This window comes from Arachis hypogaea, chromosome 13 (genome assembly GCF_003086295.3).
Source record: "Arachis hypogaea cultivar Tifrunner chromosome 13, arahy.Tifrunner.gnm2.J5K5, whole genome shotgun sequence".
Lineage (NCBI taxonomy): Eukaryota > Viridiplantae > Streptophyta > Magnoliopsida > Fabales > Fabaceae > Arachis > Arachis hypogaea.
Window position 1 is genome coordinate 9,854,269 of NC_092048.1, and position 23,743 is coordinate 9,878,011.

General features: G+C 40.5%; 2 protein-coding genes across 3 annotated transcripts; one reads left to right on the plus strand and one right to left on the minus strand.

The window, feature by feature from the left end:
• Window positions 1-5,685: 5,685 nt before the first annotated feature.
• Window positions 5,686-10,588, minus strand: LOC112737091 (disease resistance protein Roq1). 2 transcript variants are annotated; one of them, XM_072211169.1, is made up of 5 exons: window positions 9,918-10,588; window positions 8,281-9,418; window positions 7,835-8,095; window positions 6,625-7,377; window positions 5,686-6,530 (listed from the first exon to the last, which is right to left on the minus strand). In XM_072211169.1, the coding sequence occupies exons 1-5, from the start codon at window positions 10,400-10,402 to the stop codon at window positions 5,874-5,876; spliced, it is 3,294 nt and encodes a 1,097-aa protein (XP_072067270.1). In that variant the 5' UTR covers window positions 10,403-10,588; the 3' UTR covers window positions 5,686-5,873. The 2 variants fall into 2 exon arrangements, with proteins under 2 accessions (XP_072067270.1, XP_025642628.1); XM_025786843.3 differs by having other exon boundaries at window positions 6,625-7,431.
• A 6,883-nt stretch (window positions 10,589-17,471) lies between these two features.
• On the plus strand, window positions 17,472-18,896 carry LOC112732592 (uncharacterized). Its single transcript, XM_025781353.1, has one exon. It carries the CDS (start codon window positions 17,472-17,474, stop codon window positions 18,894-18,896), a length of 1,425 nt encoding a protein of 474 aa, XP_025637138.1.
• The last annotated feature ends 4,847 nt before the right edge of the window (window positions 18,897-23,743 follow it).

A 23,743-nucleotide genomic window follows, 5' to 3' on the forward strand; every position in this document is an offset into this window, starting at 1 on the left:
TAAAATCTGAAGACCAAATTGCTGATATTTTTACAAAACCACTCTGTGAAGACAGATTCTGTACCTTGAGAAAAAGTTTGGGAATGTTTGATTTAAGTTTCATTGAAAATTTGTAAATTTTTAAACTATGTTCAGTTTTGTCTCGTAGGTTTGGACGAGATAAAAACGCAAGCTTGATGAAGGAGCTTTGTTCAAGGGGGAGGCAACACAGATTTAAATTCTCCTGGGCCCCACCTAATAAATTCTGACCCCACCATGGCAGTTTAGTTAGTTATTCCTTTCTTGAAAAATAAAATCACAAAATCTCTTAGATTGTCTTTTCAAATCTAGTTGGAAGATACATATTGTCAAATCATATCTTTTCCTTCCAACTAATCCCTTGATTTAAGGAAAACTCCCTTTTTCAACTTTTGAAACTCCCTTCTTTTGGTTAATAACAGCGCCATTATGGTCATTAACTTCCTAAACTTCTCTCTCTCTCATCCTCATTTATTGCATCTCTAACCTCCTTCCATCATCCTCTCACTCGGCCCTCACCCCTTCATATTCAACCCATCATTCATCCACCATGAAAAAGAAAACGGCTGTTAGGCGAAGTGGCCGAATCCCTACTTCAAAAAATCCACCATTTTCTTCTCCTCCAACTCATACCCATATTCATCTCCATTCTACTTCCTCTTCCACCCATTCACCCCCCTCCAAGAAAACCGAAACCATGCGCCGAAAGGTTATTGCTCAGAAAACTTCAGGGAGAGGCAAGACAGGGAAGAACAAGCAACCAAGTATTGAAGAAGATGAAGAAGAATCACATACTACTCCACCTCCATCACCACCAAAAAGATCTACCCCTCATGCAAAAAGCTCTCAAAAGAAACAGAAAACCTTTGCTCTGCATGACACAAGCGAACCCCCCAATCTGGAATCTCTAGAGTTCAAAAACAAATTCCACAAAACTCATTCACATTTTGATCCTTCTCGCTTCCACTCATGTGCATTCTATGAATTTCACAAAGAAGTTCTTCTGCAGCGCCATCTCTGCCCCTCTTACTTGGTGAAGCTTCCAAATCTTGCCACCAAAGGAATAAACTTTTCGTATCTGTTTGATGCTCTGAAATGGACTCCTCTGACTCACATTCAGAAATTGGTATACCCGGGGCTGGTCCGAGAATTTTATGCAAACATGCGTTTGATTGGTGGGTCAATCCACTCTTACGTCAAGCGTGTTTACATAACCCTCACCCCTCAAACCATTGGTGCTGCTCTTGGGTATGAAGATGAGGGACCAAAGGTTTATATGGTTGATAAATGGGATGATCAAGTGGGAGTTACTCAACAAACTGTCATGCAACACATCTGTGCCAACCTCTCCGGGCTTGATGGATTAATCCCAACTCACAAATCCCTCGGCCCAGAGAACTCTCTGTTACACCGTATCATCACTCATATCATCACTCCTCAAAGTGGTTCTCATCATAGAGTAACAGTTTCTGATTCTATCATCCTCTTTGCTCTTATTACTTCCACTCCAATTTCATTTGCTTACATTATGACACGTCATATGTGGGAAGCAGTAAGAAGCACAAAAAAGGCTAATCTTCCTTATGGCATGTTTCTTACATGTATATTTGAATATTTTAAGGTTGATTTGTCTAATGAATCTGTTGAGAACAAAGTGTCACAGATTAAAGGAGGAGGAGTTTCGAACAAGAAAAGCAAGCAGTCTGTTGCCTCCGAACCCTCTCTAAGCGATTTGGAAAGCCACCCTGAACCCTCAAAGGTCACGGCATCCATCAGGGAGGCTCTCAGTGAATTCCGCAATATGTCCAAATTGATGCTTAAGTCAAGCAAGGCTGCCCGGAAACTGGCATATGCAAATGAGAAAGCCTGGAAGAAATGCTATGAAAGGGTCGGTTTCATGATTCAAACTTTTGATGATGAAATGGGAACAAGAGATTATGAAGATGATTCTGGTTCTGAGTTCAATGTTTCTGATGATTAGTGACTATTTCTCTACTTTTGTTTGATATTGGCTCCACTAGGCTCAATCCTTCTTTTGTTTTTTGTAAAGGCATGACTTGATACTCCCTGCCGTATGATACTCTGAACAATTACTGCTTTGTTATAAATATTATGTATTGCTCATGTCTCTTGTTGCAGGTCTTTTATGCCCCTTGATGCCAAAAAGGGGGAGGAAATTTAGATTCCAAAATTGAAATTGGAATGAAACAGGGGCTGGAAAAACAGGGGATAAGGGTTGAAATTTTCAAATTGAAAATTCATGATTACCCTTATTCAAAGAATGCATGTTTCTATTATACTTCCTGCTGTATGAACTGCATTTGGCATTCGGTCTATAATGATGTTTTACTGTGATGCATGATGTTTTATTGTGATGCCTGGCTGATGGTTCATATTTGACAAACTTGTTGGTTTGAAAATTTATTTTTGGCAGTTCCTTTAAACTGTGTTATCTAACATCTGCCATGCTTTGATGTGCTAATATGTGTTTCAAAAATATTTTCCTTATTTTGAATAACATTGCTCTGATATCTGGACTGGAAAATATTTGGAAACTTTCTGAACAACACTGGTTTGTGTTCTGTTGATATGTGTATGGTTGAGCAGATAATCAATTTATTGATAACAAATGAGTTTTGATTATCATCACACTCTGCTCATAAATCAAGCATTCAACATTTCAAAATAAAATATGTTGAATAACATTGTTACTTGAAGCTTGATTAAATTGTTACAGGTTAAGTGCTTCCCTTGATAAAAATGGCACATATTAAGGGGGAGCCATGTGACAATTTGAAAGGGGGAGAAATTCAATCTTCAAAGGGAGTATTCTTTACTCTATCTTTAAATTTCTTTCCATTTCAATTTTAATATTGTTTGTCATCAAGGGGGAGATTGATGAGTTTGGAAAACTCTAAATTAATATTTGTGATGACTAAACATTATTAAAATTAATTAATTGCAAAATTATTAATCTGAATTTTTCATTCAACATATATTGATTAAATAATTTTGCTGCAGGTCTTATTGGGCCGAAATAAAAAGAAATGGTGCTAGCCCAATTTACATTCAGCCTTGGTTTTGATAATAAATAATGAAAATGGCTGTTTTAATGTTACTTGGGCCCAAATGATTTTGATTACTCTAAGCCCAAGTGGGTTACATGCTTTCCATTTGTTTTATGCATGCTCCAAGTTTTATCAGGAAAGCAAATGTTATTAATGGGCCAAGATCAAATATTGTTGCAATCAAGCCCATATTTTATAAGAGTTCCTCATGCATGATCCGAAACCAAAAAAGGAAGAAAGCAAAATTGCTTTCAACGGATCCAAGGATTCAAACGTTAGATGGATTCCAAAATTCATTTAATTACAATGTGTTGCATGGGAACTATGAGAGAGAATATGAGTGACTTTGATTTGATGGACATCATTGAGCTACACGTTACTCAATAAAGGGAAGTGAACATTTATTTTGCTTTATCAATCTTACATTAGTTAATGTTCAATTTCTCTCTCTTCTCTCTCACAACTCTTTCTCTCTTCGGTCATTACTCAGAAAACATTGGCAGCCATGGAAGAAAAAGTGAGCTACCGAAATGGAGAGAAAGCAAGCCTAAAGACCATCACAATGATGGCAAGAAAACATACTAAAATAAAAATGAGCTGTGGCTAAGATACTTACCAAATATGGTCAGATTTGGTGAGGTTATCTTGAGCTTTGCATGCTCAAAAAGGAAGAAGAAGATTTCGGCCAGCTGGAGGAGATTCTTGAAGCATGGCTTGTCTTCGATTCTGCTCAACCACCACAGGAAGTAGCTAGAGTGGCGAAGTGATGGTTGAAGGCAGAGATTGAAGCAGATGAAGTCATCATCATCATGAAGCATCAAGGGCCAGAATTTCATCTTGGAGAGCAAGCCAAGGATGAAGGGCTCGGATTGATGAAGGGTGATGATCAAGAAAGGACTAGAGGTAATTGCATGTTGGTTAATGCATGGTTATCTCTTCTCTCTCTATGTGGCCGAACCGGTTTTGTTGAAGGAAGAATAAGTTGGTTCAGTTTTGGCTTCAATAAGTGGAGGCTCCCCTCTTCTATATTAAGGGTGGACAGCCACTGTTTGAAGCAAGGAGAAAATTTGAGAGTGCAAGGCACAGAGTTTTCAGAGCTACCTGAGCTAACAGTTTTCTCTTCTCCTTCAATGTATTCTGTTTTGTATTTTTCTGTTTAATTTTGTCATGTCTTGAGTCTCATGGTAAAAGGCAAACAGTGAGGTTTGTAATGAAAAAGCCATAGAGCGGAAAAAGGCAGAGAGTGCAAAATTAAAAGAAAAAGCCATAGATGTCTTAGAGTTCCTTTGTTCATCTATGTTGTGTTTCATGATTCTGTGGGAATCCCCTTGTAAGTTGGGTTAGCACTTTACAAGTTGTAATCTGTTTGATTATAGTGAAATTCCATCATTGTTGTGATGGAGACTGGATGTAGGCTGCACTGCACTTAGCAGCCGAACCAGGATATATCTAGGTGTATTTTTCTTCCTCTCCTACTCCATTTCTGTTTTCTACTGCATAGGAGCAAAAACCAAAAATGTCTCGTGCCAAGTGACGAGACAAAATAAAAATGTCTCGTGGCTAGGGACGAGCTAAAAACAGAAAAGTCTCCTCTGAATCCAGCAAGTGTTAGCAAGCGAAAAAGGGGCTAAGATTCAACCCCCCTTCTCTTAGCCACTGAAACCATCATATAGATAATATTTTTTTTTGAAAAATCACTAATAATTTAAGTTGTATTTAATTAGAAAATTAAGTTTCAATTTAATTATCAATTAATTAACTAATATAATGAAGTTAATTATCACTATTTTTTGAGTTTATTTATTTATTTTTATACTAAATCAAATTTAATAATATAATTATTATTATATGTTAAGTTTAACAAAATATTTTTTTAACATATAATACGAAAGAATTATTTATATTTTATTTTGGGATAAATATAATATAACAAGTTATATATATATATATATATATATATTAAAGTATTACTTTTTTTTTAGAAAAAAAATTGTGGGGGCAAATGCCCCTCTTCATTGAGTGTAGGTCCGTTCCTGTTCACATCCTAAAGCACAAGAATCTCAAAAACTTACTTCTTATTTTCATTTCTTAGACTAGTATTTCATCAACTTACACAGCAATGGGTTTTGGTTTATCCGGTATCGTAATTCATAAGAAAGGCTTCATTTACTTGATCTTCAAAAGCTATGGAAGTGCCAAAGGGCTATCTTGCAGTTTATGTTGGAGAGAAAATGAAGCTGTTTTTGATCCCCATATCATACTTGATCATCCAACGGGTGGCCTCAGAATTCCTTGTGAAGAAAATGTGTTGAATATCTCTTCTCGCTTGAGTTGATGTTTTAGGCTGACTTAGAGATAGACTATTTATGTGAGATATTTCTTAGTTGATGTTAGTATCATCATCTAGTTAGTAGCAATTTTTTTTTTTTTTGTAATTAGACCCGAATTGATCCGAACCACTCAACCAAATTAAATTAATTTGGATAAATGAATACTCGATTAGAATTAAATTGGTTAAATTAGTTGAAAAAAAAGGAGAAAAAAGAGGGGAAAAAAAGAAAAAAATTCATATAATGCTGAAAAATAAAAATAAATAATATGAGAAAAAATAGTAATCATAATTGAGGTGATTTGGAATTAGTAAAAGTTATATAAATATTATATTTTATATTTTTCTAATATAATAATATATTAGGTAATTGAATAGGTTCGAATATGACGACACAATCCATTTGGCACTTCCTCTTCAACATATAATAATAATATATTGGTTTACCTTAGCTGCCTCTATGCTTCCATGTCTGACTCTCCTTCCTCTTCCTCATCCTCGTCTTTGTCCTTATCTCTGTCATGTTGCATTAAGCAAAAGCATTGCTCTTCTTCTCTTGGAGCCATAAGCCGCTTCAAATTTTTTACCACAGTTTTGAGGCTTTTTGAGAAGCTAGCAAGTTCCTCAGCAGAAAGTAATCTCCTGAAATTCAATCTATGTACTGTTTGTTGCCTTCCACCAAAGCGGATACCTTCCATGCTTGTTTGTTCCTTGTAAACATACAGTCCCCATTGAAGTGGGATGATGTCTGGTACACACTTCACCTTCACTGTCTTCCATTCGTTATCATGCTCAACATGTGCATCAAGTCTCTTCCACTCCTCATCACTGAACAATACTCGTAGGTTGCAAAACAACACATGATTTTCTGCAACTCTGAAATTATGCGATGGTTGGTATGCAGAGCTTACATCTCTAGAGTCAATGGACAAGTGCAGCCTAACAGGTTGATACTTCATTTCTCCAAACGCAATTGCCAAAGCCACAACAGGGAACTTGCCACGTGCCTTGAAATTCAGGTCCCTCCTCCAACTTCCATGATAGTCCCACCATTTTGGAATCTTTGTATTGGGAGTTGGCATCACAACTTGTAATTTATATCTCTCTTTGCACACCTACACATCAAAGATATTGCTTCAGTATTTTTCTCTCTTCTTTTTAATCATTATTTTGGTTAAAAAGATATGAAATGATTTTAAAGTAACAAACCTGTGACCATAGCATACTTCTTGTCTTTGCACTTAAGGAATTGCAGTGTCTCAGATCCACTTCCCTAACACTAGAGGGAAGTTCTGGAATTTTTTGAAGATTTAGGCAGTAACTCAAATCCAAACTTGTCAAGTAGGACAATTCTTGAACGCATGCTGGAATAGACACGAAGTTGTTTGATGAAACATTTAAGACTTCCAAGTTTGGAAAACTCTGCATAATTAATTGAAGATCTTTGTCACATAAACTTGCATGGCTGAAATGCAGAGTTTTTAAAATTGGACGGCTCTCTGCAGTAGTTGAAAGGCTTTCTCTGAATCCTGCAAATGATCGACCAAGTTGAGGGCATCCTCCAACTTTCAATGTGACAAAATTTGGCAGCATAAATAAGCTGCTTGGAAGATAACCAAGTTTCTCGCAACTTGTCAAATCTAAATAGCGAAGTCCTACAAGATCAACAAAAGAATCTGGAAGCTCTTCAATAGCAGTAGCTTTCAAACAAATCTTTAATGGCTTATTCATCATTTCCACTATGAGTGGGAAGAGACCAAGTCTTGCACACCAGTTAAAGGAAAGGTGCTCTAGTGAAGGCAGACAAATTCTTGAAAGAAACTTTCTTAATTTAGTGCACCTTGAAGCTCTCAAATATGTAAGGTTTGGGAGAACTCCAACTGATTCATCAAAGCTAACCAAGTTTATGCATCCATTGAGTATCAATTTTCTTAAACTTTGGGCTTCAGATACATTAGGAAACTGAGTGATGGATTCACAATGGGAGAAATTCATGTAAGTCAAATGCTTAAACTTCTGCAAACAAATATTCAATAAATTATATGAATTGTACCAATCCAACCATTGAATTGAGACACTTAACCATATAGATTAATCATGTAACATTTTATAAAATTTGGAAGTGATTTAATATGTTAAACACTACTTTATTTTGACATAACACAATTTTGTAATATAAGTCAATTCTCATCTTTGGATTTTTGGTCTATTATTGGTGCCCTTTTGAATTTTCTAAAATTTGCTAAATTAATCACAAAGGTAATATAAATATATAAAAAGTTGTCTAATGGTGTAAATTAACAATAATTACGCATGGTCTAAATGGATCCTTGTGTATAAATTTCAAGTTTTAGAAGACAGTAGTATGCACAATAAAAGTGAACCTTTTACAAGAAGGGAATCAGACAACTAGTTGTACCTGAAACGGCTTTTCCAACGTGAGAGGACTATGACGTAAACTGAAGGCAACAATTTTTTTTAAGTTCGATGGAATAGAATTTGAAGGGTACCCCTTCCAATCAAGCAGCCTTAATTGCTCAGGTAGAGGAATAGTCCGACATGAAAGGTTTGTGTTCCGAAGAATGAGAATTCTAAGTTTCTTCATCTTTTCAAAGGCATTGTCAGTCCAATCATGTTCTTCACATTGAACAAGCTTTATTCCTTCAATTTTTTTATTTTCCTATGAAATAAGAATATGTCAAATTAAATGTTATTATTTTTTAGGAAGGCTTGAAGGGGGAATAAAATAAAACTAAACTTTTCAAAACTTTTGCAATGCCTATTGATGGGAGGAAGACAAATAATTAGAATACCCTGTATCTGACAGAAAAAGCGAAATAAGAAAGAAAGTTTGTGTAGTCTCACTTTATCATCGGGTAGTAGCTCAAGAACATCTTCATGAAACCATAATCTGCTGCGGTCTCTAACTTCTTTTGGTGCCTCCTGCTTCACAATCTCTCTACCCATATTCTGTATTAGATCATGCATCCTCAAGTAACCATCATTGATAGTTAAGAGAGATTTATCAACTAGTATTCTAATACCATCTTCTGTAAACATACCACATCCATGTAATACATTTTTTACATATTCCCATTTCTTCCCATTGAAGAAGCATGCTATGTCAAGAAAAATATCCTTTTCATTGCCTTCAAGACTATCATAGCTTACTCTAAGAACACTTTGAATGTCTTTAGGAGGATTCTTCTCATATTTGTCCAAAGCAGACTTCCACTCTTCTAAATTTTTATTAATCAAATTAGAGCCTATAACCTTTAAGGCTAATGGGAGGCCCTGGGCATAATGTATTGCTTGATTGGATAGATCTTCATAGTTTTCTTTGGGCCTTGTCATTTTGAAGGCGTTCCAACAGAAGAGCTCTAGAGATTCAGGGTCACTTAACAATTTCGTCTCGTAAATCTTTTCAACTTCATGAGCTGCTAAAAGATATTTATCCCTTGTTGTTATAACAATTCGAGTCCCGTAACTAAACCAATCACATTCTCCTGCCAATGCTTTTAATTGTTCTATCTTATCGACATCATCAAGAACAATAAGAGCTCTTTTTTTGCTAAGTTTCTCTTTGATCTTACTGATTCCTTCCTCAACACTGCGGACCTTGATTTCCCACTCCCCAAGCAACTTTGAGAGGAGCGTTTGCTGTAGACGTACTAGGCCCTCTTCTTGATCTAAAATTTTTCTAACATTGAAAAGAAAACAAGCACATTCAAACTGGTCGCAGATGGAGTTATACAAGGCTTTGGCAAGCGTCGTCTTTCCACTCCCACCAATTCCAACAATCCCCAACATGGTATTGTTGTTGTAGTGCTTTCTTTTGGGTGATTCGCCATTGGATAATACCCTGTCCCAAGAATATAGATCTGACTCCACTTCTTCAACTCGAGTTTGCATTCCAACCATATAATCCCCAATAAGTAATTTTCTTGGAGGTATACGAGTCAATGCCTTTTTCACAATTTCTTGAATAAACTTGAATTCATACCTGTAGATGTGCAAACAGCTTTCAAATATTGAGATTGGGCATTGAATGATCATGCAACATTTTAAGGATAATCTTTATAAGTATTGAAGAACTCTTTGAGCCGTTAAACACTCTATTCTAATAAAAGTTTTATTTAGTTGAAATTAAAATAATTAATGAATCAATCTTCACTTATATGGCCACGTACATATTACCACACAAGATATGGATTTAAATTAATATAGAAGTAAATAATGAAAATTAAGGATATCAATTTTAGAGATTATTGTTAGTTTATCACTCACATTCTTAGAAGACATCAAGACGACTAGACGAGATTTTTTTTTAACTGTCGACGAGTATTGTAATATCATCATACTATCCCTCCAATCCTTTGATAGTCAAGCATGGTATATAGTTATATAAATAGTGAAGCATACCACACATCCTCACAATTATAAGAGAATTAAAAATGTGATTTAGACACAAACAATAGGGGGAGAAGGTATTTATTACTTACCCTTGTTTCAAATGAAATCCTTTCATGTTGGATGTTTCGTCCAAAGCTTCCTTCCATTCTTTCACCTTCTGAGAGTGACAACCAAACCTGATTCCATGAGCATCCATGGCTTCCTTGTAAGTGTTCCTCTGATGCCGTACATCTGAGGGTTCTACTTTGTAGAAGACCGGAAACACAAGCTGGTTCCTTTCCCTGTGACACCGCAGGATCTGGACGAGTTCATCAAGGCACCATGTTGAAGCTGCATAGTTTGTTGAGAAAACAATAATGGAGATCTTTGAGGCTTCAATGGAATGAAGGAGTTGAGGTCGAATTGTTTCTCCTGTTCTGAGATTCTCATCATCGATGAAGGTGTTGAGTCCTTTGCGGCAGAGAGCATCATAGAGATGACCTGTGAATCCATGACGCGTGTCTTCACCCCTGAAACTCAGAAAGACATCGTAGTTAGTAGCCATGGTCCCAGAAGTTGAAGCTCGATTTGCCATCCATGTACATGCATTTACAAGCGGAACAATGTAATGATAGCATGATTCACAAATCACAATGGCAACCTGGCTTATATATTAAGCAATGAAACTTCCTTGGAAAAAAGGTTGATGAATCAATGCGAGTACTTGACTTGTTGACTTCACTTTCAACGGTAGCAAAACTTTTACAATTATATAATCTTACAAACATTATGGATGTAAATGCGGATGACAAGAATTCACTTTCATTAGTGAAATACTCAAGATATATACTTATATTATCCTCTCACATTTTATATTTACTAGATATATAATCATTTACAATTTTTAATATGGAAAAAAAAAATTATTGTCTATCAGTCTATGTGATGAACTACATCTAATTGAGCCAATATGTCGAGACAATTTTATAAAAGTCATGAAAATGTGTATGAAACAAATAAAAGCATAATTAAATTTATTATATAAAAATTAAATCCCAAAAATTATAGATAAAGTATTCTCCTTCGAAAGCTGCTGCTTTTTTTCTTCCCCGTTCCCACTAATTTTTTAGTATTTTCAAAGAGGTATCAATCTGTTTTTGTTGTAACATGTGATATGTGATAGCAGCCGCAACATATTAACCACGGTATAAAATAGAGTAAATAACAAAAAAAAAAAAAGGTAATCGTTGATAAAAATGTCTTTAAATTTTGTTTTCGACCAAAATATTTTTAAATTATATAAAAACTAGAATAAGACCCGCGCAATGCGCGAGATGGTAAATTAATGATAGTATATAATAAATATTAAAAATTGTTATATTTTATAGAAATAAATTAAATATGTATAAATTGAAGTTAAATTTAAAAGGTGTTTTATTTTAAATAATTTGTAGTACAAAAGATTCGGATGTTGGAGTTGTACAAAGTGATATTTTTATTTGGTGGTTTGATTTTTGCATTTGTTTTAGTTGATGGACTTAATCATCTTATGTGGCGCTCATCCTTCTTTTTTTTGTTGGTTGTTAGAGTTGGTGCTTTCTTCTTTTTGTCGTAGATTCTTGCGAAGATATGTTCTTTATGAATTGTTGAGTTTGATGCACTTTCTATTGTGTTATTTGGTTCTATTTTTGTATGTATGTTCTTCTTTCGAAGATGTGTCTTGAATTTGTATGGTTTTCTTTCTCCTTAATCTCTTGATGGGGTGATGCTTCAATGTCATTATTTTTTTGAAATGTCATTAGATTTGAAGCAGTTGTGCCTAATAAGTTTTTTGCGTCGCCATCAAATAGTACAAAAGTTATTGTAACACTTTAATCTAAAACCTTTAATTGAATTCTGAACCTAAAATAAGTATTGGGCTAGCAACTAATAATTTGATAGATGAGATTATGAAAAGTATATAGAGTTACCTTATTGTTGGATATTGTGGTGTTTGATTACATGTGCCACAAATGTAGTTGTTTCTTTTCTTTTATATGTTTTCTTCTGATATTTTTTACATTTAACATAGTTCCATCCTAATTTGTCATCAATTTTATTTATAGTTGCTAAAATTGTGAAGATCTTTTCCTATTCCAATATTCAATTTATGTCATCATTAGGTATATCAGTATATGGTATTTGAGTAAGTATAAATGTATGATGCATGTTTTGATTTTTTTTGTCATACCTGATCATCAGATTTTCATTGCATGGCCAGTAGATCTTTGATAGTTATTCGATTTCTAATCGTGCTGCTCTGAAAGAATAATGCTCTATTGAGTAAGTTTGAGATGTGCAGTTTGGAAATAAATTTTTTGTGCTAAATTTGATGTTATGTGAAGGAATAGTGATAAGAGACTTATATATGTAGTTTAAATGGTATGGAATTTAAATACTTCTAACGTAAAATGTAGTTGTTTCTTTTTTTTTTATATGCTTTCTTCACACTTTTTACATTTAATATAGTTCCATCCTAATTTGTCATCAATTTCGTTTATAGTTGCTAAAATTATGAAGATCTTTTCCTATTCCAATATTCAATTTATGTTACCATTAGGTATATGGTATTTGAGTAAAGTATGAATGTATGATACATGTTGTGATTTTTTTTTTGTCATACCTGATCATCAGATTCTCATTGCATGACCATTAGATCTTGGATAGTTATTCGATTTCTAATCATTCTGCTCTGAAAGAATGATGCTCTATTGAGTAAGTTTGAGATGTACAGTTCAGAAATAAATTTTTTGTGCTAAATTTGATGTTATGTGAAGGAATAGTGATAAGAGACTAATATATGTAGTTTAAATGATATAGAATTTAAATACTTATAACGTAAAATTTATTATGATTAATAATATTATTATGACATTTGTAATATGGATGTTTATTACCTTTAGTGAGTTATTTATAAAAATTAATAAATTAATTGTTGCAGTTATAAATTTATTGTATTGTTTATAACGGTAAGATATAATAAATATAGGAATATGAATTCAATGTATTTGAAGGTTACAAATTTATTAGATTCTATTTTTTAGTTTTTTATTTGTATATATTTTTTTTTGCTGATTTAAAAATAATAGTTGATTTGGCAATAATTGAGTGGTTGATTTTAACCAAATAATAATTATTCTAAAGTTGGCAATGCAATTGATGTAGTCAATGGCCTAAACTTATGGAGTTGCGGTCAACATAATTATTGTAATAATTATATATTTAGATTTGTATCCATGCGTGATGCATCTTATATGTACAAATAGACGCAACAAAAGCTAAAAGTTAAACATTTTTAGTAAAAAAAGAAAATAGTTAATTAGTATTTTGAGGTAAACATGCATGCATGATGCATCTTATATACTACGAATATATTTAATATGAAAATGTATGTCTAATATCATATATTTTTTGGTTTCGTTTTGATATTCTTTTAATAAATTTGTTGTTTTTTTTTTAGTTTTCAAATATCCTTTTCAAAATTTATATTGGTAAAATAAAATAGAATTTGTTTTTAATAATAAGTAAAAACTACAATAATAGTTCTTTGTACCTAGTGTTACTTCTAAAAATTAAAATGATTATTTTTTTTTACCAAAGATACAGAGACTCGAACTCGCGATCAATATGGGAGACTATGCCATTTGAGGTATAACTCATTGGTCAAAATTAAAATGATTATAATAAACATAATTATAATAATAAAATATATTTTTCATTTTTTAAACTTTTAATTTATAAATTAATTGTTGCGGTTATAAATTTATTGTATTGTTTATAACAGTAAGATATAATAAATATAGGAATATGAATTTGTTACGGACTGACGGTCCAGCCCAAGAAACCGCCGGGTCGGGGCACCGCCCCACCCAAACCCAAGGAGCCCTAACGGATCCCTTCGGGTCGGTTAGCCATAACCGACCCAGAGACCAACCACCTCACAACCGCGCCACTAGCCGGGTCGGAACCCCCAGGGTCGGTACCCGAGGTACCGACCCCCCAGTACGGACGACCCGCATGCGTGGAAAGTGACAGCTCAAACTCTCCACCAATGGGCCAAGCCACCACTAGGCCCACCCAACACGCTATATAACGGGAAAGGACAGCTCTCCCCCGAAGGTACGTCACATCCTTACCTAACTTTGCCACCCTTAGTACGGACTCTGACTTGATCGTCGGAGTGTCCTTGCAGGTGGCCACCCCCTCACTCCGCTCGCTCCCCAACGTTGCCGGTACCCGCTCCGCACTCGCCCGGGATCTCTCTCTCTCCTTATCACCATTCATCGACAACCCGATTACCCGAGAACCCCAGGTAACGAACATTGGCGCCGTCTGTGGGGATCCCGACGCAGACATGGAGCGGCACATCACCTCAAAGGAGCTCCGTGAAGGTGGCGGAGCCCGCTTGAGTAGAGCGAGCTCGACAGCCCGGAACGCCGAGCACCCGAGGCCGTCCGTTCAGCCCAACCAAATGTATACCCAGACCCCTAAGAGGTGCCATCCTTTCGGTGGGACAGGAGCCGACAGCGCCAGGATCATGCAAGAACTCAGGCACAGGGTTCAGAACTTGGAGCGGGAGTTGGCGGCAAGGGACCAATCCCAGGGAAACGCCGGCCACTCACACAGCGGCGCTAGCCAGTCCCACGCCCGCACCCACTCCCCCTCACATGTACACAACAGCCAAGCAAGAAGCCTAACAAGGCGCGAATAGACACACACAAGCGACCTCCAGACCCACCCGAAGCAAGTTGGAAGGTCGTTGGGGTCCCAGAAAGAGGAGGACCGTAAGAGAGAAAACCCCATCATCGTAGGGGCAACTCCTTTTCATCCCTCAATCCTTAAGGTCCGGCTCCCGAGGAACTTCGATAAGCCAACGGACATGAGGTATGATGGGACCAAGGATCCCCAGGAACATGTCACGGCTTTCGAAGCAAGAATGAATCTGGAAGGAGTAGGCGACGAAGTCAGATGCCGGGCGTTTCCTGTAACACTGGCCGGCTCGGCAATTCGGTGGTTCAACACTCTCCCACAAGGATCTATCATGACTTTCGCAGACATCTCCCAGAAGTTTCTAGCACGGTTCACGACGCGCATAGCAAAGGCGAAACACCCGATCAACCTGTTAGGGGTCACCTAGAAACCCGGCGAACCAACCAGGAAGTTCCTGGACCGGTTTAACGACGAGTGCCTGGAAATTGACGGCCTCATGGACTCGGTCGCTAGCCTATGCCTAACGAACGGCCTATTGAATGAGGACTTTAGGAAACACCTAACAACCAGGCCTGTATGGACCATGCAAGAAATCCAGAGCATAGCCAAAGAGTACATCAATGACGAAGAGGTCAGCCAGGTTGCGGCGGCCAATAAACGGCAGCCACCCAACCCGCCACCTCGGCATGCGCACCAGACTGAAAGGTACAAGGAAACTCCTAGAGACAGCACCCCAAACAAACTACCCAAGCAACCACGGGTAGGGAGGTTCACGAACTACACGCCACTCACGGCGCCTATAGTAGAAGTCTACCAGCAGATTGCAGACAAAGGAATCCTATCCAGACCAAGACCCCTGAAGGAGAGAACGGGAGGCAACAAAAGCCTTTACTGCGATTACCACAAAGGGTTTGGTCATAAGACCCAAGACTGCTTTGACCTCAAAGATGCCTTGGAACAAGCCATCAGGGAGGGGAAACTAAACGAGTTCTCCCGGCTCATTAGGGAGTCGAGGAGACGGGAAAGAGAATGCTCCGAGGAAGACCGAAATCGGGCCGTCAAGCCTAGGCAAGAACCTCCAGGGGACGCCAACAACCCAGCCTTTGTGGTTAACATCGTAGTTGGACGAGATAGTCCCCCTAAGTCCAAATCAGCAACAAGGAAAGATTCTCGGGTGCTCTCCATCTCAACAGAGAGCCCCACTGCCAGCAGGAAGCCCCCCACCATATCATTTGGCCCAGAAGACAAATGGTTCAATGACCTTCCCGAGGACCCCCCCCATGGTAGTCACAGCAATGATTGGAACGGGACTGGTCAAGCGCATCCTCGTCGACACGGGAGCCGACTCAAATATCCTATTCAAAAACGTCTTCGACGCCATGGGACTCAAGGAATCCGACCTCCAAAATCACCAACATGGAGTCATGGGACTCGGCGACAATTTTATCAAACCCGACAGGACGATCTCCCTCCCAATCAGCCTAGGAACTGGCGATGCCAGGAGATCGGTTATGGCAGATTTCGTAGTCATAAGAGACTCCACCGCCTATAACATCATCCTAGGGAGGAAGACCATCAATGAGTTCTCAGCTGTAATATGCACCAAGTTTCTAACAATGAAGTTCATAACGGACAAGGGAACGGTTGGTTCCATAAGGGGAGACCTAGAAACGGCAGTCGCTTGCGACAACGCCAGTCTCTCCTTAAGGAGAGAGTCCAAAAAAGCAGCTAGTGTGTTCCTAGCAGACCTGAACGCCCGAATAGAGGACAAACCAAGACCTGAACCAGAGGGAGACATGGAGAAATTTCAGATAGGGAAGTCGGTAAAGCAATTCACCTTCATTAACAGGAATCTTCCCCATGAACTAAAAGGCCCCCTCATGGAAGTCGTAAGGGCAAATAGCGACCTCTTCGCGTGGACCCCATCCGACATGCCGGGGTTGGACCCCGAAGTCATGTCTCACCGACTGGCCATAAAACCCGGAGCCAAACCGGTAGCCCAGCGAAGAAGGAAGATGTCGCGGGAAAGAGCTGAGGAAGTCGCTAAGCAAACAACAGGGCTGCTAGAAGCAGGGTTCATCAAGGAACTCGAGTACTCGACATGGCTATCAAACGTTGTCTTGGTCAGGAAAGCCAGTGGGAAATGGAGGATGTGCGTAGACTACTCCGACCTGAACAAAGCATGTCCTAAGGACTCTTTTCCCCTCCCCAACATCGACACTCTGGTAGACTCGGCAGCAGGATATCGATTTCTCAGCTTCATGGATGCCTATTACGGATACAACCAAATCCCGATGCACCGACCTGATGAGGACAAAACTGCGTTTATAACCCCAGGGGGCACCTACTGCTACAAAGTAATGCCCTTTGGACTAAAGAACGCAGGGGCCACCTACCAGAGATTGATGAGCAGAGTCTTCCACGACCTCATCGGCAAGACGGTGGAGGTATATGTCGACGATATACTCGTAAAAACGGCAGAACCGGGCCAACTGATAAAAGACCTCCAGGCCGTCTTTGAGGCACCAAGGAAATACAAAATGCGACTCAATCCGCTCAAATGCGCATTCGCCATGGAAGCAGAAAAATTCCTAGGATATATGATAACCTAGAGAGGTGTGGAAGCCAACCCGGATAAGTGCGAAGCCGTTCTCAAAATGACAAGTCCTGGGTGCATCAAAGACATACAACGGCTGACCGGGAGGCTCACAGCCCTATCTCGGTTCCTCGGAGCATCTGCGGAAAGAGCCGCCCTGTTCTTTAACCTAATGAAGAGAGGAATCACCTTTGAATGGACCCAGGAGTGCGAAGAGGCATTCGAGCACTTTAAAAGGATACTCTCGGAACCTCCCGTACTCAGCAAACCCGGGAAAGATGAGCCCCTAGACCTCTACTTGGCCGTGACCACGTAAGCAATGGCCGCAGTACTAGTCAGAGAGGAAGATAAGACCCAACGACCAGTATACCTCATCAGCAAAACACTTCAAGGGGCAGAGACAAGATACACAAAGCTGGAGAAGCTAGCCTATGCCCTACTAATCTCATCAAGAAGACTGAAACAATATTTCCAAGGACACACAATCATCCTAAGGACCGACCAAGCCATCCGACAAGTCCTCCAGAAACCCGACCTGGCGGGAAGGATGATGGCATGGGCAGTAGAGCTATCCCAATACGACTTACAGTATGAACCAAGGCAAGCAATCCAAGCCCAAGCCATGGCCGACTTCCTCGTTGAGGTCACAGGGGAAGCACCCGACGTACCGAATACACGGTGGAAGCTCCATGTTGACGGAGCATCCAATCAAACGTTCGGAGGAGCTGGAATCATCCTCGAGAACTCGGCTGGCATAGCCTTCGAGCAATCCATCAAGTTCGAATTTTCAGTCTCCAACAACCAAGCCGAGTATGAAGCCTTGATAGGGGGACTGATGCTAGCCAAAGAAGTCGGAGCATCAAGATTGGAAGTCAACAGCGACTCCCAAGTCGTTAGTTCCCAAGTAAACGGCAGCTATCAGGCCAGGGACATGCTGCTACAGAAATACTTGGAAAAAGTAAAAGAACTATGCAAAGGCTTCAAGGAAGTAACAATCCAACATGTTCCTAGAGAAAGGAATGCCCGAGCCGACCTCCTCTCCAAGCTCGCAAGCACTAAACCCGGCACGGGAAACAGATCTCTGATCCAAGGGCTGGCAACAGAACCTGCGATCGTCATGTGCGCAACCCAAGCTCCAAACCCGCCCTCGTGGTTAGACCCGATCTCCCGATATCTAGAGCACGCAGAAACACCTCCCAACCAAAAGGAGGCGGAATTTATCAAAAGGGAGGCCCCCAAGTACACGATCATACAGGGACAGCTGTACAAGCGAGGGCTCCACCAACCACTATTAAAATGCCTGCGCCCCGACCAGACAGACTACGTCCTGAGGGAGGTACACGAGGGGTGTTGTGGTCACCATATCGGGGGAAGATCTCTAGCAAGGAAAATCATCAGGGCAGGATACTACTGGCCCACCATGATGTCAGATGCTCAGGAATTCGTAAAGAAGTGTAAAAAATGCCAGGAAAATGCCAACTTCCACAAAGCGCCTCCCGAGGAACTCAATCTAATGTTGGCCCCCCGACCTTTCGCCCAGTGGGGAGTCGACCTCCTGGGCCCATTTCCCCCAAGACCCGGGCAGGTGAAGTACTTAATAGTAGCAATAGATTATTTCACCAAGTGGGTAGAAGCAGAACCACTAGCCAGCATATCCGCAGCGAACTGCCAAAAGTTCATGTGGAAACAAGTGGTCACAAGATTCGGGATACCGGAAGCCGTCATATCAGACAACGGGACCTAGTTCACCGACAAGAAGTTCAAAGGATTCTTGGAAGGACTAGGGATCAAGCAAAAGTTCTCCTCAGTCGAACACCTTCAAACCAACGGCCAAGTTGAAGCGGCCAACAAAGTTATCCTAAAGGGGTTGAAAAAACGACTCGAGGGGAAAAAGGGCTCATGGGCAGAAGAACTAGCCCCAGTACTATGGTCGTACAGGACCACCCCCCAGTCATCCACCGGGGAAACCCCTTTCCGACTCATGTACGGGGTCGACGCCGTCATCCCAGTCGAGATCGGGGAACCGAGTCCAAGGCTGCTCCTCGGTGGGGGTAGCGAGGCCGTTGAAAAAGACCTAGCCGACGAGACGAGGCAAATGGCACACCTGGCGGAAGCAGCTATCAAGCAGAGAGTAGCCCTCAGATACAATGGCAAAGTACTGAAAAAAAACCTGAGAGAAGGCGACCTAGTCCTACGACGAAACGACATAGGCCCACCGACACCAAGAGAAGACAAGCTAGCCGCAAACTAGGAAGGACCTTACAGAGTAAAAGAAGTCCTCGGCAAAGGGAGCTACAAGCTAGAAAGGTTGAATGGGAACGAAGTACCGAGAACATGGAACATGGCGAACCTCAGAAGGTTCTACTCGTAAGAAGGGGCGGCCAACGTGACCCCAACCCCCATTCCCATGTTCCGCTTTTACGATTTCTTTTATGCTTTATGTGAATACCTACCTTTGTTTAAATTTGTTTATGCATTACAAATCCCTTTGTCTAACAGTATGATAAGTTTATCTTTTGCAAGTTCATGCTATCCCAAGCCTCAAATAAAATGCAGCGTGAAACGGTCGACCTAACGGTGACCCGGGACTGATCACCCCGGGAACCATAAGGGACCAAAAAACGGCCCAAAGAAAATCAAAACGATAATAAACGAACAGAAGCAAAAAAGCCACGACGGCCCGAACATACGGAATAAAAAGCAACGACCACGACAGCCCGAATAAAATCCAACAAAAAGCACAAAGAAGTGTTCAAATATAACTAAAAGGCGTCCACCAACGGGCCCAAAATGATGAACATTACAAAATAAACAAAGTTAGATCCTAACAAATCAAAGGATGTCAACAATCTTCCCACCTTCCACAGTCTTCACCGCGCCAACCTGAGAGAGATCAAGGTCGGGAGCCAGCACCGCCACCTGTAGCTTTATCCCCTCCTCGGTCAGCTTAACGGCATCACGAGCTCCCCTGGCAAGATCTTTGTTTCTCTTCTTTAGGGCCGCTACCTCCCGAGCAGCCGCCTCCGCCGAACTCTCAAACAACTTCAACTTCTCTTCCAGCTCCTCAACCTTTTTCTTCACGGCTGCAGTCTTACCACGGGAGGCATTCAGGTCCTTCATTAAAGCCATGTCCCGATCCACTAGCCTATTAATCTCCTTAGCATCCTCCTCAATTTTCTTTTCACAGTCAGAAAGCTTGGTTTTTAGAGACTCCTCCCGGGATCGTGAATCCGTCAAATCCTTTTGGGAGTTCCTAAGCTTCACCTCCATGGCGTGATAGCTACCCAAGACAGGTTCAACCTTCTTGGTGATAGCAGCAGCACGGAGGAGACTACGATAGATCCACCTAGCCTGCCCGGAGAGGTTGGCCTCATGGAAATACTCCTCGGTACTGGGGAGTAATTGAGACTCGATGAAGCCCCCGGCATCGAAGTTCTTCTCCATAACAGAGAGGGCCTTGCCGGTGTCCCGTTTTCTCTTTTTAACATTTCCCACGAGTCTCAGTTCTTCATCACCAAAGTCGTCCTCAAAAATCTCCACCCCCACATCAGAAACCTCCTCAACCTTCTCGGAAGGGACAGCATCTCCCTGGTGAACCGGGCCGGTCTCGGCCGCCCGATCTCCGGTTTCCCCGGTCTCACCAACCTCCTCCTACCCTTGGCCCGCTGGAGGGTTCGATGGAGAGTCACCTTCACCCTCCTCATTTCCCTTGATGAGACTCATCAATTCAGCTAAAGTTTTCTTCCCGCCAGCCATGGAAACTGTGAACAAAGGAGAAAGGAAAGACGTCAATAGATAAGAAAAGGAAAATACAAAAGTGCAAGGAAGAGATATCCCACCAACATACGACCGATCGGCTTCCCGGTCTCCCATTAGCAAGCGAGGATTAAGATTCTTTTCACCAAAAATAGACAACAGAATGTCAGCAATGCTATGATCCTCCTTATTCAACCAGTCATAAGATACTTTGATAAGATAATCAGATCCCGCACCAAAACTCTAATAGGTCGGGATCAGACGAGCTCCCTCAGCCGAGAGCCAAAAAGGATGATGCCTTTCTACCGGTCTAACTTTAAAAAAGGTAGACTTAAACCCGTGAAAGGAGTCCTCAAAGAGACCAAAAATCCTACGCCCCTGTTGGGCCCTAAAAGACATATAACCCTTCTTAACCTTCCCCTGGCTAGAAGGGTTCGTGAGCAGAAAAAGGTAAAGAAAGACGTTCACTGAGATCGGAAGCTCGAGGAACTCGCAGACCATTTCAAAACACCGAATGGAGGCCCAGCTATTCGGATGAAGTTGCGATGGCACAACATCACAGCGATTCAGCAAGCCCATAATAAAAGGGGAAAAAGGTAGACGAAGCCCTAAAGTCGTGAACATAGGCTCGTAAACCCACAACCAATCAACAACTGTCGGGGAAGCCAAATTCTTATGGCACACGCGCTCACGAGCAGCAGGGACAAAGACCTGGTAGAGCGCCTCCTCGGGACCCCCCCCCCAAATAAGAGTCCAGCTTGTCGTAACTTCTGGAGACTTTCCCTAGTCACCTTGGAAGGGGTATCCTTCACGTCTGAGGAAACCCAAGCATAGTGGTCGACGAAGTCGGCCAGGGGGCGCTGGGCCTGGCTCGAAGAAGCAAGACGATCGTCCATACCTACATTGGGGGCACCACTAAAGTCAACATGGGAAGTCGGAAACCCTCAAAACAAGAAAGAGAAAAAGGAAGCTACAAATCTCCCCCTAAACCCAAAAATGCAAGCAAAAAACCCAGGAAAAACCCAGAAATACAAGCAAAAAACCCAGGAAAAATCCAGAAATGCGAGCGAAACTAAAGAAAAATCCAGTGGCACCCCCTCTAAAAAGGAAAAACAAACAAGAAACGCAAAAGATCCAAGCATGCAACAAAGCAAAAGCGCCAGAAATAAAGCAACAATTGAAACAAGGGAAGAACGAACAGAAAACTCACAAGAAGAAACAGGAGATTGCAAAGAAAACAAAGAGCAAGATGCTTCAAGCAACAACAGCAGTATGAACAAAAGAGGCAGCAACACTGAAGAACTTGCGGAGAAGAGAGGAAGAATAGTAAAAGAGAGGAGTGGGGGTTACGAAATTAAAGTAAGACAAGAAAAGCGTAACCGCCGAGGAGGAGCCCCTAAAGGGTAGGGGCATAACTGCCATTTCACCTAAAATTTCAAAACAACGAAGCGACGGGCATTAAATGCTCAGCGCCAAAACCAAAAGGCGGCACGAAAATCGAAGCGACCAAACGCGAAGAAAAACAAAGCGTCACCCACGAACTGCCGAGAAAAAGAAGAGCTCACGACGAACGCGCCCAGCCACGAGTCTCGGACCTCGAGGCTAACGCGTTGGGGGCACTGTTACGGACTGACGGTCCAGCCCAAGAAACCGCCGGGTCGGGGCACCACCCCACCCAAACCCAAGGAGCCCTAACGGATCCCTTCGGGTCGGTTAGCCATAACCGACCCAGAGACCAACCACCTCACAACCGCGCCACTAGCCGGGTCGGAACCCCCAGGGTCGGTACCCGAGGTACCGACCCTCTAGTATGGACGACCCGCATGCGTGGAAAGTGACAGCTCAAACTCTCCACCAATGGGCCAAGCCACCACTAGGCCCACCCAACACGCTATATAAGGGGAAAGGACAGCTCTCCCCCGAAGGTACGTCACATCCTTACCTAACTCTGCCACCCTCAGTACGGACTCTGACTTGATCGTCGGAGTGTCCTTGCAGGTGGCCACCCCCTCACTCCGCTCGCTCCCCAACGTTGCCGGTACCCGCTCCGCACTCGCCCGGGATCTCTCTCTCTCCTTATCACCATTCATCGACAACCCGATTACCCGAGAACCCCAGGTAACGAACAGAATTTAATATATTTGGAAGTTACAAATTTATTGGATTTTATTTTTTAGTTTTTTATTTGTATATTTTATTTTTTTGCTGATTTGAAAATAATAGTTGATTTGGCAAGAATTGAGTGGTTGATTCTAGTTGTGCCAAGTAAGTAATATTGCTGACATGATATTAGTAGGAGGAAAGAAATGTCTCAAAAGTAATGTGGTGCATGCTTATGTATCTACTTTTATATATTAAGAATAGATGTGACAAAAATACACATTTATAAACTTAGATATTCTTCGTTAATAGAAAAGAGTAATACGACAAAACAAAATTTTCTCTGTGACAAATAAAATTTTGACAAGTGAGCCACCTTAGAATTTTTTGTTAACCGAGTATTCTCTAGACACAGCAAGATATTTTTTATAAGTTTTTAAATTATTTGAGATATTTTTATTAATAACAAAATTAAAAACATTTTTATCAGTAAAAAGATAATTTTAACATAACTCATTTAACTCTAAACCCTACGACATTAAGCTTTGTGGGAGTAATGAAGATTTTGGTAAAAGAAAAAATAATGGAAATTAAGTATCAAATAAAAATTTCTTTGAAAAAAAATTGGATATCAACTAAGTTGAAATTAGAATAGGTTTTGGGAGTCAAAGTGAATTGACTGTTTGACTTGATCAAAAGAAGACGTTAGTAACATGCAGCATAGAAACGGACCTA